Source organism: Molothrus ater, chromosome 29, assembly GCF_012460135.2.
Source record: "Molothrus ater isolate BHLD 08-10-18 breed brown headed cowbird chromosome 29, BPBGC_Mater_1.1, whole genome shotgun sequence".
Classification (NCBI taxonomy): Eukaryota; Metazoa; Chordata; class Aves; order Passeriformes; family Icteridae; genus Molothrus; species Molothrus ater.
Window position 1 is genome coordinate 2,030,279 of NC_050506.2, and position 15,233 is coordinate 2,045,511.

Genomic DNA, 15,233 nt, shown 5'->3' on the forward strand with positions numbered 1-15,233 from the left:
GCACATCTGCATTTTGGGGTGCACATCTGCATTTTGGGGGGCACATCTGCGTTTTGGGGGGCACATCTGCGTTTTGGGGGGCACATCTGCGTTTTGGGGTTGCGCTCCTGTGTGTGCACATCTGGCCACGGCTCAGGACACCTGGGCACACCTGGATGTGTGTCATCCTCCAGCCGGGTCACAGTGGTTTCCCCCGCAGTCCCCTCCACCCGTTCAGTGCACGGCTGGTCCCCTCTCACCTCCCTAACCCGTGTCACAGCAGGGACCCCCCAGCCTATCCCCATGTCCCCCTGCAGCCCCTCCACCGGTGACACGGTGGATCCTCCTGCATCCCCCTCCCCTGGTGGCACCGCCTGGTCCCCCTGCAGCCCCTCCACCCTCTGCACGATGTGTCCCCCCACAGCAGCCTCCCCTCCGTGTCCCAGCGGTCCCCACAGCACCCTCCACCCGTGTCACCGTGGGTGCCTCTCCACTCGTGTCACCACGGGTCCCCTGGAGCCCCCTCACCGTGTCCCGGCCGGTCCCATACATCCCACATCCCACATCCACTCGTGTCCCGGTGGGTCCCCACATCCCCCTCGCAGTGTCACAGCGCGTCTCCCATATCCCACATCCCACATCCACTCGTGTCCCCGGGGGTCCCCACATCCCCCTCGCAGTGTCACAGCGGGTCCCCCATATCCCACATCCCCCACATCCCACATCCACTCGTGTCCCGGTGGGTCCCCACATCCCCCTTGCAGTGTCACAGCGGGTCCCCCATATCCCACATCCCCCATATCCCCCATCCCACATCCACTCGTGTCCCCGTGGGTCCCCGCATCCCCCTCGCAGTGTCAGAGCGGGTCCCCCATATCCCACATCCCCCATATCCCCCATCCCACATCCACTCGTGTCCCCGTGGGTCCCCGCATCCCCCTCGCAGTGTCACAGCGGGTCCCCCTGCCCACGCCGCCGGTCCCCGCCGCCCCGGTGGCCGCCGCCGCGGGCGGGGGTGTGCCGCCACCGGACTACATCCCCCATCAGCCCGCGGGCCGGGCCGCTCCCGCAGCGCCCAGCCGCCTTCAAACAAAAGAGTTTCCCCCCGCGGGGCCGCGCTCCGCTCCGCGCCCCCCGCACCCCCCGCACCCCCCGGCGGCGGCGGCCGGGGGCGGGGGCGTCGGCGGGGGGACCGCGGTGGAGGCGGCGGGCGCGGGGCTCGGGTTACACGGGAAAGGGGCTTGGCCAGGCGGGGGGCGGGGGGCGGAGGGTCCTTTTCTCTCTCTCGTTCTCTCTCTCTGCCTTTTTTTTTCCCTTCTCCCTCCCGAGCTCTTTGTGTCCCCCCCTCCCCTCCTCTCGCCCCCCCCCCCCCCCCCCCCAGCCCCCAGCCCCCTCCCAAGCCTTTGTTAGCCATGCCTAGCCTGGTAGTCCCAGGGATAATGGAAAGGAACGGGGGTTTCGGCGATTTAGGCTGTTTCGGTGGGAGCGGCAAAGACAGAGCGCTGCTTGAGGATGACCGGGCGCTGCAGCTCGCCCTGGACCAGCTCTGCCTGCTGGGGCTAGGCGAGCCTTCCTCCTCCTCCTCCTCCTCGGCCGTGGTGCTGGTGGAGGACAGCAACAACAACAACAATAACCCGCCGCCGCCGCCGCCGCAGCAGCCCCCGCCGCCGCCGCCGCCGCCGCAGCAGCCGCCGCCGCCGCCGCCGCCGCCGCCCCCGGCGGCCCCGAAGGGCTCGGCGGCGCCCAGCGCCGGGGCGGCGGAGCCCAAGTTGTGCGCGCTCTACAAGGAGGCCGAGCTGCGGCTCAAGAGCAGCTCCAACACCACCGAGTGCGTCCCGGTGCCCAGCTCCGAGCACGTGGCCGAGATCGTGGGACGGCAAGGTGAGCGCCGGGCCCCCGGTACCCCCCGATGTGCCCCGGTGTCGCCGCTCGCTAGTGCCGGGACACTCCCCCCGCGGCCGGGGGGCCCCGCCGCCGCCCCCGCCGCTCCCTCCCGCCCCATTGTTCGGGGCCGGGGCCGCTCGGCCCCGCCGGGGACAAAGCCCGGGGCTCCCGGGCTGTGGGCGGGCGGCCGCGCTCCCGGCACGGCGGTTCTGGGGAAGGGTGGGATGGGGGCTCTGCGGGAATGCTGCGGGGGCTTGTCCGGCACCGGAGCCCCGCGCGCCGCTCCCCGGTTCTGCCAAAGAGCCCATCTCGACCGCGCTCTCCTTAAGGAAAAAAAAAAAAAACAACAAAAAAACCACAAAAACCTGGGAATAAGGCGGGGGAAGGGCGGGGGGTGCAGGCTGAGCCCGGCCCCGCGCCTCGGAGCCCCCCTTTGTTGGCCGGGCGGAGGGGGTGTGGTGGTGCCGCCGGGCTCGGTCCGAGCGGCCGGTGAGCGGGTGGGAGCCGAGCTCCTCCCGCCGGCCCCCGGGAACGGGGCGGGGGGGACACCTCGGAGCGAGGGGACCCCGGAGCGGGAGCCGCCGTCCCGCGTGGGCCCCCCGCAGCCGCTGCCCGCGCGCCGCCACAGTGATGCTTTTGTTCTCACGGCTCCGTTCGGAGCGAGGTGGAATGGAGGAGGGCTTTAAAAAAAATTACATATATATATCTGTGTGTGTATATATATATATATATATATTTATATATATATATATCCCCATACCACACCCACTCTTAAGTCACCCCTCGCCCACCCCCACCACTCCCGGGTGTGCGGTGCGGGGCCCCGCGCCTCCCGTGGGCACTGCGGGAGTCGGGGCACGGCGCTGCCGAGAGAAGTTTTGTGTCGCTACAGAGAAAAAAAAAAATAATAATAATAGTGAGGCTAAGTGTTGGGCTTTTTTTTTTTTTTTTCTTTCTTTCTTTTTCTTTCTTTCTCTGAACAAGTAACTTGACGCTCTGGAAGTGCGATGGGCAGAGCCTGCGCGGCTCCATGGGCAGATGCTCCCCTGTGGGTTGGGATGGAAGGGCCCTGAGCAGGGGGTTTGTGGTGGGAGCCGGGGGGTGCTGACCCCCAGTGCCCCGAGAAGGGCTGAGGTGGGCAAGGGGAAGCCACGGGAGAGGGACACAAATGGCTCCTTGCTGGACATCTCTGACGCTAGGGCGTGCGGTTGGAACAATGGGGCCTGCGGAGGCTCGGCTTGCTCCCAGCCCTGCAGCAAGGGTCCGGTTCCACGGAGCGGCCCCGGTTCTCCGGGATGGAGAGCGGGCAGCAGTCCGGGGGTGCTGAGCTCCCCAAAACTCGGGGCATCTGCAGCCGAGGGAGCAGCTCTTGCTGTGCTGCTCACACCGGGATGGGGGCCCCTCACTGGGCAGGAAGGGGTGAAGGTCTGGCCCGGGAGATCCCACTGGCCCCGATCCTGATCCTGATCCTGATCCTCCCTTCACATTGCAGGCACGGTGGGGCTCAGCACCAGCTCTGCGCTGCTGTGTGTGTGTGAGGCCATGGAGAATCAGGCCCCCTTTGTTTAATAAAGTTGGGAAAGAGGATTCGGCAGGCGGAACCAAGGGGAAATGTGCCAGGGCTGTTTGGTTGCAGGATCTCAGCGCTGCCCCAGACTCCTGAGAAGGGGGTGTGTGCTCAGAACGCAGCACGTGCCTGTTGTGTCCAGAGCGATGGAGAGGAACGTGGAGACCTGGATTTTTTCCACCATTTTTTTTTGTGTGTGTGTGTGTGTGAGTGAGTGAGGGCTTTCCCACATCTGGGAAGCTGAAATGTCAGTGTGCTGGAGCTGTGGGGATGCAGCTGTGGCTGGGCTCCTGTGGCTGGTGGGGCAGATGGTGCAGCCTGTGCCCCACCATGGAGGTGGGTGGGATGGATGCTGTGCTGGGCATTCCTTCAGCACCATCCCTGGAGCTCTGGCTCTTCACTCCAGCACAGATCATGACCCACACTTGTTTCTAAAGGCCTGCAGGAATGTCTCCACTGTCTCCTGTGCCTTGTTTTTGTGTAGAAGGCCGGATTAAGAGGGTCTGGAGCTGGGTGTGGGGCTCCCAGGGGAATTGATTCCTGGACTCCCATGGATGCTTGACCAGAATCCCAGAATGCCAGATTGTCATCCCTCAGTAGTACTGCTCCTGCTGCAGATGGTTTTCTAGGAAAACAATTGTTTTTATGGGTACCTTTGAACAGGGTGACAAACATCTTGAAAAAGGGGAGGAGAAAAAAAAGTAATAATGAAATAAAAAATTATTTCACAGCTTTACTTGGTAACAGGGTTTAGCTTTTTCTTCAACTTATTATTTTCTGAAGAAACACACTATCCCTTCAGATTATTTTATAATAATACCAACCATCTATTAAAGTGTTCCTCACAGGCAGGTGAGGCATGAGAGGCCTGCATCTGGGCACAGGGGCCCTGGCCACAGGAATTCCACCTGCTATCAGGCCACCTCTCACTTTGCCAAAGCACTGAAAAGGCACTTAAGTGTAAATAATGCTCAAGCCTGATGTGTTTTTATTGGATGCCTGTTAGGGGTGGTTTGTGGAGAGGTGTAATCGTGGCAGAGGGGGTGGCTTCACTCCAAGCAAGGATGTTGCAGGAACTCAACCTGGGCTTGGCGGCTCCTGCTTTCCCCAGGAGCTGTGAACGTGCCCTGGAGGAGCCAATGGCCTGCTGGAAGCCCTGCTCCAGTTTGTGCTGGGGCTGCTTTGTGCTCTGAATTTGAGCCACGATCTGGCTGGGGTGAGGTGGTGCTGGGCTGTGGAAAGGGGCATTGGTGGGAGCTGCCCAGGCTGGCTCCTCCACTGTGCCCCAGGCTCCGTGGTAAAGAGCTGGGTGGCTGGTGAGATGTGCCAAGGGCTGCTTTGCAAGCTGGGAAAGGAAGAATGAGGGGATGAAGTCACAAGAATCCCTTTGACTGGGCATAGTTGGTGGTGACACCCCTTCCCTGGCTGGAGGAGGAGCCGTGACCTCCACTCCTGTCCTTCTGTGGGGTGAGTCTGCCTGAGTCAAGGCTCCTGCAGGTCATCCCTCCTTCCCCTGGCATGTGTGTGAGCTCCAGCTGTGCTGAGTTTGGGTGACCAAACCTCCTGGTGTGTGCCACGGCACGGCCAGTGCTCCCTGGGGCCTGCCAGGCCCGTCAGGGTGCTTGGTGGCTCTTGTATTCCTCCTGCCACCTCTCGTTGTGGGTGTCCTGCCTTCAACAGCCTGTCCCTGGATGTGCTGGCTCTCACAGCCACGCCGATGAAATTGTAAAGACAAAGCACTGGAGGGGTTTGCAGCAGGGTTTTTAGGAGACAGGTGGGACATCGAGGGATGTGGGTTGAGATGGGGTTGTGGGTGCTGGGAGGAATGCAGAGTGTCTGAAGGGCGCCGTGTTTTGGTTGTGCAGCCTGTGAAATGAGGAAGGGGCAGAAATCGTCAGGCGCTGCAGTTCTTCCCTAGAAGCGGCCCGAGGTGGGTGTGGATTAGCCAGATCAAGATTTGTATCCAACTTTTCTGCCTGCTCCCACAGCCAAGCTGGGCTGCTGTCGCTGGAGCCAGGGGACAGGCTGAAGGGCACGTTTAAGGCCAGATGTTGTGGTTAGGGAGACACGGTGCTGGTTCTTTGTGTGCCTGCTGTGTGCAGGTGTCGGGAGAAGCTGTGGGGTTGCTTTGGCTTCGTGCTGCGCCCACTCCCATATACGACTTTCCCTGCAAGGATTTTTGGACTCTCTGAGGATTTTTTGGTTCCTTCTAAGGGTTTTTGGTCTCATCACAGTAATAGCATCCATTGTCACCTGTACTCACAGACACCCTTTGATGCAGCATCTCCCAGCCTGCTCCAACCAGCCTGTTGTCACCAGGAATGAGATTATGCGAGAGAGGATCTTAACATGAATCGCTCTTTCTTGGCAAGGTGAAGTCAAATAACAAGAGGCTCCACTAAACCCAGGTGATTGGGTTCTTTGTGTAGCTCCAAACATGCTCCAGTGCTTTCAGCATTTAAAAATAGTCCGAGGAAGCCTTTTCCATTGAGGAAGTCTGATGATGGCAGCTCCCCCACCCACCCTGTGGAGGTGGATGTATGTACAGCATCCGAGGAGCAGCGAGGGGGGCAGCTCTTCTTGTCTCCTTGTTTCACGGAAATCTTGGCTCGAAATCCACCCGATCTGCTGGGCTCCAGCAGCTCGGGATGGGCCCGGAAAGGGAGAAAGACATTGCAGTCGGTATCGGCTTGTTACAAAGTGTTAACGAGAATTACTCCGAATTTACACCGGGGGAAAAAGTGCGGAGCGGCATCGACTTTGCGCCGTTTGAACCGGAGGTGGGAGGAGAGAACGGCTCTGGGAGAGAGAGAGAGAAAGAGAGAGGGAGAGAGAGAGACAAAGGGAATTTTCTCCGAGGGAGCCACGCACGCTCCCCGCGCAGCGCTCGGGCGGCCGGTGCGGCGCTGACCGAGTGAACCGCAGCGCAGCCGCCCGGAATCTAGGGCAGTGGGAAAGAAAGCAGTGCTGGCGTTGGGTGGGGGCCCCCGCCTTTGTCTGGCAGCCCCCTCCCTCCCTCCCTCCCTCCCCGCGTCCCCCTGCGCTCGCCATGCCCCGCTTCCCCCGCTCTGCCCGGCCCTGGCTCGGCCGGAGCCGTGCGGGACCGAGCCGTGCCGCGGGCACACCCACTCCGCACCGGGGGCTTCGCTTCCCAACTTTCCTCCGTCGCACAAGGATTCTCTGTGCCTCTAGGCTTGATGCTGTTTGGTGGGTTGTTTTTTTTCCCTTTTTCTTTGTGTTTTTGGTTTTTTTTTTTTGTTTCATAAACAACTTTCATCACAATGTGAAAAAGCGTAAAATCGCCGCGCTGGAATGAAGCAGTCGCTGGTTTTCCTGGCATGGTGCGTTGGGTGGTGTTTTTTTTTCCCCTTCTTGTAAACACAACTTGCATCATCAGGACAATAAACCCTCCGTGCAAAGAGATTTAGTTGGTTGGTTGTGGTCCTTTTGTGTGCGTTCGTGTTTTTTGACACCACTTTCATCAGGTTTTTTCAATGCAGCAAAACCTTACCCCACAGGCCGTCAGGAGGGTTTATTTGTGAAGTTCTTTGTGTGCTTGTCTTTTAACAAGGCTTTCATGTTAACGGGGAAAAGAATGCCCCACCTTACCCGAGGTAGCTGGGGGTTGTTTATTTTATGATCCTCTTCAATTTTATGACTACAATAGAAAAAAAGACCAAGTTCTAATTTGCCCTTAGACCCTCTTGCACCCCACTAGCAGTGCCAGAAGGGACTGCATGGGGCATTTGCAGGTGTAATTTGTGTCTGTGCAGTGTAACGGCACCTTGCCAGAAATGAGAAGAGGGCTTAAAAAAGCTTTTGTCTGTAGAGATTACTTTGTATCTGGTGAAAACAAGAAATATCAGGACCTGGAGTGATTTGTGGGGTGTGTTTTCCGAAATAAAACCACAACGCAGTCAATCAAACAAAAAGATCCAGCTTGGGGTTGGCTCTGGAGCTGTTTGCTGTGGCTGGTACAGCTCCTCTGGTGCTTCCAGGGTCAGGGTCGTGCTCCTGGGCTGGAGGTGCCAGTTGGTGCCAGGTGGGAGCCTCCAGTAGCAGAATATACCTGTGCAGGATCTGGCCTTGTCCCAGCACCGAGGAGAAGGTCACCAGCAGGTGTAACTCTGAATTTACACCAAAGCGAAATTATTTGAGGGGTCTGCTCCACGGGCAGGCACAGCTGCTTGTGCCACTGCACTGTCCTGGTGGCATTGTCACCGTGGTGCTGTGCTGGGCACTTCCCTTCCATGCACTGATCATCCTCTACCCAAGGATGGAGCAGCACCTTGGGGCCTTGGGGTAAACCCTGCTGAGGTCCTGTGAAAACACCGCGGATTTGGGGCTGCTCAGAGTGAGAACATTTGGGATGGGTTCATGCCAAGGAAACGACGGCTAGATCAGATGCATCCAGCACCCTGGTGTCCCTTGTGAGCAGCTGTCTTTGCTGGAGAGGTGAACCAAGCTCCTGGAGCCTTCTCTGTTAATTCTGATGGATTCGTTGCCCTGATGCAGGGGAAAGAGAGAGAGAAGGTGGCTGTGCATCCAGATCTCCCCCTGACCCCCACCACCCATCTTGGCAATGTCTAGACTCAATTTATTTCTGTGTTTTCAGCCAGAGATGGCTGCTCTGCGGATTAATTCCAGTTAGCTGACTGGTCTGGGCACCAGAGGCTCTCCACTCCTCCAGGGTTTGGTCCTGTGTGGGAATGTTTGTGATGTACTCAGGTAATTTGCAAACACGTTTACTTTGAGTCAATTGGTAATCAGTGAAATTAAAGAGAAAAAAGGGTGAGGGGAGGAACTGAGCTTAAAGTCTCCTTCATGGAATGCTTTGGGATCTGCATTATTGACAAAACCCAGGATAATAGAAGGTGGGCTGTGGAAACACAATGAGAAAGGGCTTAATTTTCTGTTTAATATAAAAATGCAAGTGGCAGAGGTCTGCCAGGGATCGACATGCTGATGTCTGTGTGCTGCCACAACGAGGAGAGCATAGACCAAGTTATGTTCCATGGGTCCCTTTCTTCCCTTAGCTTCATTTTGACACCACCTCCTAGGCAATCCCCTCCCTTCCACCTTTGAATAATCCCCAGAGTAAAATGCTTTGTTGCACGGTGTTTTCAAATTTCAGTTATGCACGAAGGGAAAGTGTCAAAAACCACCCCATGCACGACAAATTTTGTTTGGAATAAGCACATCGGGGTGTGCTGCCCATCTGGCTGGGATGTCACGGGCCACATCCTGATCCAGCTGTGCTCCATCAGAGCAGGGTGACCTCAGAGGAGGCTCAGCCCCTTTTTAGTGTGCAAAGCAATCAGGGATGGGGCTGAGATGGGCCTGTAGCCTTGGCACTCAGTGAGTAAATGACGTTTAAGCCAAGCCGGGTTTTAGCTGATGTAAAAAAGCAGTGCAGCACCCCTGGAAGTTGAGGAGTTCTCTGCATTTGGGCTGCTGATGGTTTGGCCATTGTCTGTGCCAGTTCAGAGCTGCTGGAGGTCAGGGCTGCTGAGCCCTCTGGACTTGCTGGAGTTGGTCTAATTTCCTAGGAGGTGATTTTCTCCTGTTTTTAAGCACAGGATCCCCATCTGTCTGTCTCCACAAAGCTGGCTTTCCCGTCTGCAGGCCTGCACAGAGACCCTCCCTCCTCCCCCCCTTCTCACACCACCGACTGCACCACGCGTCCTTTTGTCCGTTCCACATCCTCCTTCCCCTCCCTCTCGCCGTGCTCTCTCCTTGCCCACCTTCCTTTTGCCCTTTTGGGGTGTCCTGGCTTTGCTCCCACACACCTCATTCTCCTCCTCCCCTTGGAGGCATCAGGGTGTGCCTCTCCCTCAATTTCCACCACCTTTGCTCCATCCCCAACTCCCTCCCACTCCTCCAGCTCGCGTAACGTGCTTACATTTGCCCTCATTCATGTGGATTCCTTGCCACTGCTCCCTTCCATCTGTCCCCAGCATGGAGCCCTGGTCCTTTGTCACAGCTCTGCCTGCCTGACCCTCCCTGTCGGCTCCGTGATTGTTTCCTGTCCTGCCGGGCTCAGATCCCTGTCCCCCACACACCATCGTTGTCCCACAGCTGAGAACAGCACAGAGCCCAATCTCAGCCCCAATGCCAGCCCCAATGCCAGCCCCAATGCCAGCTGTGCCACACGCCTGCCCGAGGTCTTTTCTGCACAGGAGAGCGAGCCTGGCTCTAGAGGCAGAGCTCGGGTCACTGCGGAATTCCACGGAGCTCCTGCAGCCCGGGGTGATGCACAGGGAGGCATTTTCAGCTTGATGCTTGCTGTGAACACCCCCTGTCTTTTCCATGTGATGCTCTGGTGATATCCCTGGGGAAATGGTGGCATCTCGGTTAATCTTCCTAAGATGGAATCTCCCTCTTTGGAGAGGGAGGGAGCAGCACAGGAGAGGGGCAGGGAAATGTCTGCCAGCGGTGGGTCAGGGACAGCCCACCCTGCCATGGCTGCTAGAGGGCATGGGTGACCTCTCAGGGATTTATCCAGCTCTTCTTGGGATGAATCTTTATTATTTATTATTATTTATGCTATAGTTGAGTTGTGCCTGGCTCCATGAGGTCCTGTCCTTTGAGTTTCCTGGGAGCTGATAGCACACCACAGGGTGACCACTGGTCCACACAGGCTGTTTGGAAACTTTACTCAACAAAGCATCACAAATGCATCACCTCACAGTGCAAATTCCGGGGAGTAACCCACGAGCTACAATGGACTTGGCAGAGGGTGGATTTGGTTTGAATTTGGGGATTTTCCCAGATCCTTCTTTGTGGCATTTCCATTCCCCAGGAACACGGAATTCCTGTTTCAGGGATGGCTTGAGTGCAACAGCGCTGTGATGTGGAGCGCTGAGAGGAGATTTTGCGGGAGCACAAGGCAGCGATTCCTGCTCCCGAAATGGGAAACGAGGCTTGGGGAGCTGAGGTGGCTCTGAGGGGTTAAAAATCACAGCAGGAGTTGACAGTGAAGTTCTGATTTACCAGCGTGTGTCGCGTGCTGCTGCCAAGACCCTGCGAGGGGCGGTGGGCTCACGGCTGTGCCAGGGGCTGTGTGGGGCTATGGTTGGCCAGGGCTGTGCCCAGTGCTTGTGTGGTGCCATGCCCATGCTGTGCTGTGCCATGCCTGTGCCATGCTGTGCCTGGTGCCTGTGTGGTGCCATTCTTGGTGCCCCTGCAGTGCTGTGCCCATGCCATGCCCCGTGCCCACGCGGTGCTGTGCCCCATGTCCCTGTGGTGCTGTGCCTGTGCTGTGCCATGCTTGGTGCCCACGTGGTGTCGTGCTTATGCCATGCTGTGCCCAGTGCCCCTGTGGTGCTGTGCCTGTGCTGTGCCATGCTTGGTGCCCACGTGGTGTCGTGCTTATGCCATGCCATGCCCGGTGCCCACGCAGTGCCGTGCCCCATGCCCCTGCAGTGCTGTGCCCCTGCTGTGCCATGTCCGGTGCCCATGTGGTGCCATGCTCACGCCATGCTGTGCCCCATGCCCCTGTGGTGCTGTGCCTGTGCTGTGCCATGCTTGGTGCCCACGTGGTGTTTTGCTTATGCCATGCCATGCCCGGTGCCCACACAGTGCCGTGCCCCATGCCCCTGCAGTGCTGTGCCCCTGCTGTGCCCATGCCCGGTGCCCATGTGGTGCCATGCTCACGCCATGCTGTGCCCAGTGCCCCTGCAGTGCTGTGCCTGTGCTGTGCCATGCCTGGTGCCCATGCAGTGCCATGCTCATGCCATGCCCGGTGCCCATGTGGTGCCGTGCTCACGCCATGCTGTGCCCCATGCCCCTGTGGTGCTGTTCCCCTGCTGTGCCATGCCTGGTGCCCATGCAGTGCCATGCTCATGCCATGCCCGGTGCCCGTGTGGTGCCATGCCCAGTGCCCATGTGGTGCCATGCTCACGCCGTGCTGTGCCCAGTGCCCCTGCAGTGCTGTGCCCCTGTTGTGCCATGCCTGGTGCCCATGCAGTGCCATGCTCATGCCATGCCCGGTGCCCACGTGGTGCCATGCCCAGTGCCCATGTGGTGCCATGCTCACGCCATGCTGTGCCCCATGCCCCTGTGGTGCTGTGCCTGTGCTGTGCCATGCTTGGTGCCCACGTGGTGTCGTGCTTATGCCATGCCATGCCCGGTGCCCACGCAGTGCCGTGCCCCATGCCCCTGCAGTGCTGTGCCCCTGCTGTGCCATGCCCGGTGCCCATGTGGTGCCATGCTCACGCCATGCTGTGCCCCATGCCCCTGCAGTGCTGTGCCCCTGCTGTGCCATGTCCAGTGCCCATGTGGTGCCATGCTCACGCCGTGCTGTGCCCAGTGCCCCTGCAGTGCTGTGCCCGTGCTGTGCCATGCCTGGTGCCCATGCAGTGCCATGCTCATGCCATGCCCGGTGCCCACGTGGTGCCATGCCCGGTGCCCATGTGGTGCCGTGCTCACGCCGTGCTGTGCCCAGTGCCCCTGCAGTGCTGTGCCCCTGTTGTGCCATGCCTGGTGCCCATGCAGTACCATGCTCATGCCATGCCCGGTGCCCACATGGTGCCAGCACTGTGAGCGCAGCTGGCCAGGCTGAGCGCCCTCCCTGCTGGGCACTGCTGGATGCAGTGGCTGCCCTGGCACCTGTGAGCCCAGGGAGCTGTTTGTGCCAGCTCTCGTGGCACCAGGCTGTTCCAGTGCCACAGGTGTGGGTTCAGTTCTTTCCAATGATACGGGGTGCTGGCATTCCGGGGGGCACCCCGATGTCACCAGGCTGTGTCTCACCAGAGGGGCTGTGCATGAGTGGCAGCCCTCAGCTGCCGGCCTGAGAGGTGCTGTTATTTATCAGGATCTGTATAAATAATAAAATCCCAGCCCAGGAGCTGAGGAATCTGCATTCGGTGGTTGCAGAGGCATCGTTTGCAGGTCTTTGTGTGTTGAAGTGTGGTGTCAGTGGAGTGTGAGGAGGAAAAGCTGCAGGTGTTAGGTAGTCAGAGGAAAATGATCTTTTCTGGGGCGGGAAGGTGGGGTGGGAGGTGCTGGGGGATCTCACAGAAGTCCCAGTTCTGTGTCCTCATCCTCTGGTTCTGTCAGACACCCAAATCCTCGGGAAACCTCAGCAAAGTGCTCACCTCACTTCATCTGCACTGGAGAATCACAGGTTTTAACTTTCCTTTGAGATCTGAGCTCAGAGCACACCTCCTGCAGAGGAACCCCCAGCCTGCACTGGAGCTTGGTGCCAGAAATGCCTTGGGGCACCAAGTGAGGCTTTTTGAGGGGCAGGACGGCAGCAAGGAGGGCTCCAGGAGTAGTTTAGAGAACTGTGCCACATCTGTAAAAACTCTTAGTTGCTTGATGTCATCCTGGTGTCATCTGGGAATCTGAAGCCAATCAGCTGGACCAAGACCCTCCAAAAGATCATTTGGAAGCCAAAACACACTGGAAAGTCTTTTGTCCTTTTTGGGAAAGCAGAAGGCTGTTTTCTGAGCCATGAGGAGCTGGGGGAATGGGCTTGGTCAGTTCTGGGATTTGGGGAATGGGCTCAGTGTGCTCTGGGATGTGGATACTGGTACACAAAAGCACCACTTGGCCAGTGATCTCAGGAGAGGGTCTGAGCACCTGGAGCAGGAGTCTTTGCACAACCCTGCCCCATTTCTTGCTGTTTCAGCCCTAAAACAAATCCTGGCCTCCTGCTACCCCTGGCCATCTAGCTCTGCTGGCATTTGCAGTCCTGCCCTATCTGCAGTGGGGAGGCCCAAACTGCTGCATCTCTGCAACTCCCCTCCAAACTTGTCCCCTTGAAATTCATGGTATTCACCCCAAAACCTCCTCAGTAGTACCAAAATCCTCTGGAGTCAAGGCAGGCGACTCCCCTTGGGAGGTGGCACAGGCTGGCCAAGGGGCTGCACATTGGCAATCCAGGCTGTGGGACCAGCATCTCTCTGTTGTCCTGTGGCCTCCAGGCTGCCCCATCAGGGCATCAGCCTTGTCCCCAGAGCCCAGGGATGACCATTGTCTCTGGGGAGCCACTCTGGGGCTCTGGGGACAGGCCTTGTCACCTGACACCTGGGGTGGATCCCCCGTTGCCCCGTGGTGTTGGGGTGGGTGGAAGGGAGATCTTGGGGATGACTGCTGAGGGAAGGCAGTCGGGGGGATGGTGTGGTGGGCTGCAGCACACAAAATGGGGATCCCCGTTTTGGGGGCTGGGGTAGCATGGCAATCCTGAGGGAGGGAGTCTCTGGGAATGGTGAGGGTTGAACCTCCCTCTGGTGTTTCCCGTCAGGGTTAGGGGGATGGGGCCTTTCCCTTGTTCCACGTCCTGCACAGCGGCTGCCAGGTGGCGCAGGAGATGGTGGCCCGGTGTCCTGCAGAGCAGGGCGAGCGGTGGGGCAGCCTCATTAACTGCTGCGCCTTCTTCTTTCTCTCTCTTCCCAAGGCTGCAAGATCAAAGCCCTGCGGGCCAAGACCAACACCTACATCAAGACCCCGGTGCGGGGGGAGGAGCCGGTCTTCATGGTGACAGGGCGGCGGGAGGACGTGGCCATGGCCCGGCGGGAGATCATCTCGGCGGCCGAGCACTTCTCCATGATCAGGGCCTCGCGCAACAAGGCGGGCACCACCTTCGGCAGCGCGCCCACCCTGCCGGGGCAGGTCACCATCCGCGTGCGCGTGCCCTACCGCGTGGTGGGGCTGGTGGTGGGCCCCAAGGGAGCCACCATCAAGAGGATCCAGCAGCAGACCAACACCTACATCATCACGCCCAGCCGGGACCGGGACCCCGTCTTCGAGATCACCGGCGCGCCGGGCAACGTGGAGCGAGCCCGCGAGGAGATCGAGACGCACATCGCGGTGAGGACGGGCAAGATTCTGGAGTACAACAACGAGAACGACTTCCTGTCCAGCAGCCCCGACTCCGGCATGGAGAACCGCTACTCGGAGGCTTGGCGGGTGCACACGCCGGCGCCGGGCTGCAAGCCCCTCTCCACCTTCCGCCAGAACAGCCTGGGCTGCATCGGCGACTGCTCCGTTGACCCCGTCTATGAGACCCCCCGGCTGAACGACCAAAACGACTTCAATTACGGTTACCTCTTCCCCAACTACGGTGTGAACAAGCAGGATTTGTACTACGGGGTGCCGGAGTCGGGGGCCCCGATGTGGGCCGGGCAGGAGAACACCAACCCCGTCTCGGTGCTCTTCTCGAAGCAGCAGCGCTCCAGCAGCACCGGCGCCATCCATCCCAACTCGCACCGCTCGCCCTCCTCCTCCATCCCCGAGCCCGGCCTGTCGGGGCTGCCGCGGCGGTCGCAGGGGGAGCCGCTGCAGGGCTTCTCCAAGCTGGGCACGCCCGCCGCTGCCCGGACGTCGGTGGGCAGCAGCCGCGAGTGCATGGTGTGCTTCGAGAGCGAGGTGACGGCCGCGCTGGTGCCCTGCGGCCACAACCTCTTCTGCATGGAGTGTGCCGTGAGGATCTGCGAGAGGACTGATCCCGAGTGCCCCGTCTGCCACGCGGCAGCCACTCAGGCCATTAGAATATTTTCCTAAAGAGACAGAGCAGGGTGTTGTGGGGGAGGTGGGGGTAGGAAGGGAGAGAGTGGGGAAAGGGGGGTGGGGGGTGTCCGTGAGAGAAAAATGATGGTGATAATAATAATAATGATAATAATAATAATAATAATAATGACATCTGAAGAACAAAAAAAAAAAAAGAATGAAAGAATAAATTAATTTAAAGAAGAAGAAGAAGAAGAAAAAAAAGAAGAAAAGAAAAGAAATTATTTTACAAGCAATGTATGTTATTTTTTAAAAAAATAATAAGTGAATAATAAAATTAAAATGAATA

General features: G+C 58.7%; 1 protein-coding gene across 1 annotated transcript; it reads left to right on the plus strand.

Moving 5' to 3' along the window:
• Nucleotides 1–1,356: 1,356 nt before the first annotated feature.
• MEX3A (mex-3 RNA binding family member A) lies at nucleotides 1,357–14,947 on the plus strand. Its single transcript, XM_036398049.2, has 2 exons — nucleotides 1,357–1,860; nucleotides 13,833–14,947. Exons 1-2 carry the CDS (start codon nucleotides 1,392–1,394, stop codon nucleotides 14,936–14,938), a joined length of 1,575 nt encoding a protein of 524 aa, XP_036253942.1. The 5' UTR covers nucleotides 1,357–1,391; the 3' UTR covers nucleotides 14,939–14,947.
• The last annotated feature ends 286 nt before the right edge of the window (nucleotides 14,948–15,233 follow it).

Excerpts from the sequence above, each read along its gene's own strand:
- MEX3A (XM_036398049.2), top strand. The coding sequence starts at position 1,392 with ATGCCTAGCCTGGTAGTCCCAGGGATAATGGAAAGGAACGGGGGTTTC. Across the intron at positions 1,861-13,832 it reads CGAGATCGTGGGACGGCAAG|GCTGCAAGATCAAAGCCCTG; the intron begins GTGAGCGCCGGG and ends TCTCTTCCCAAG.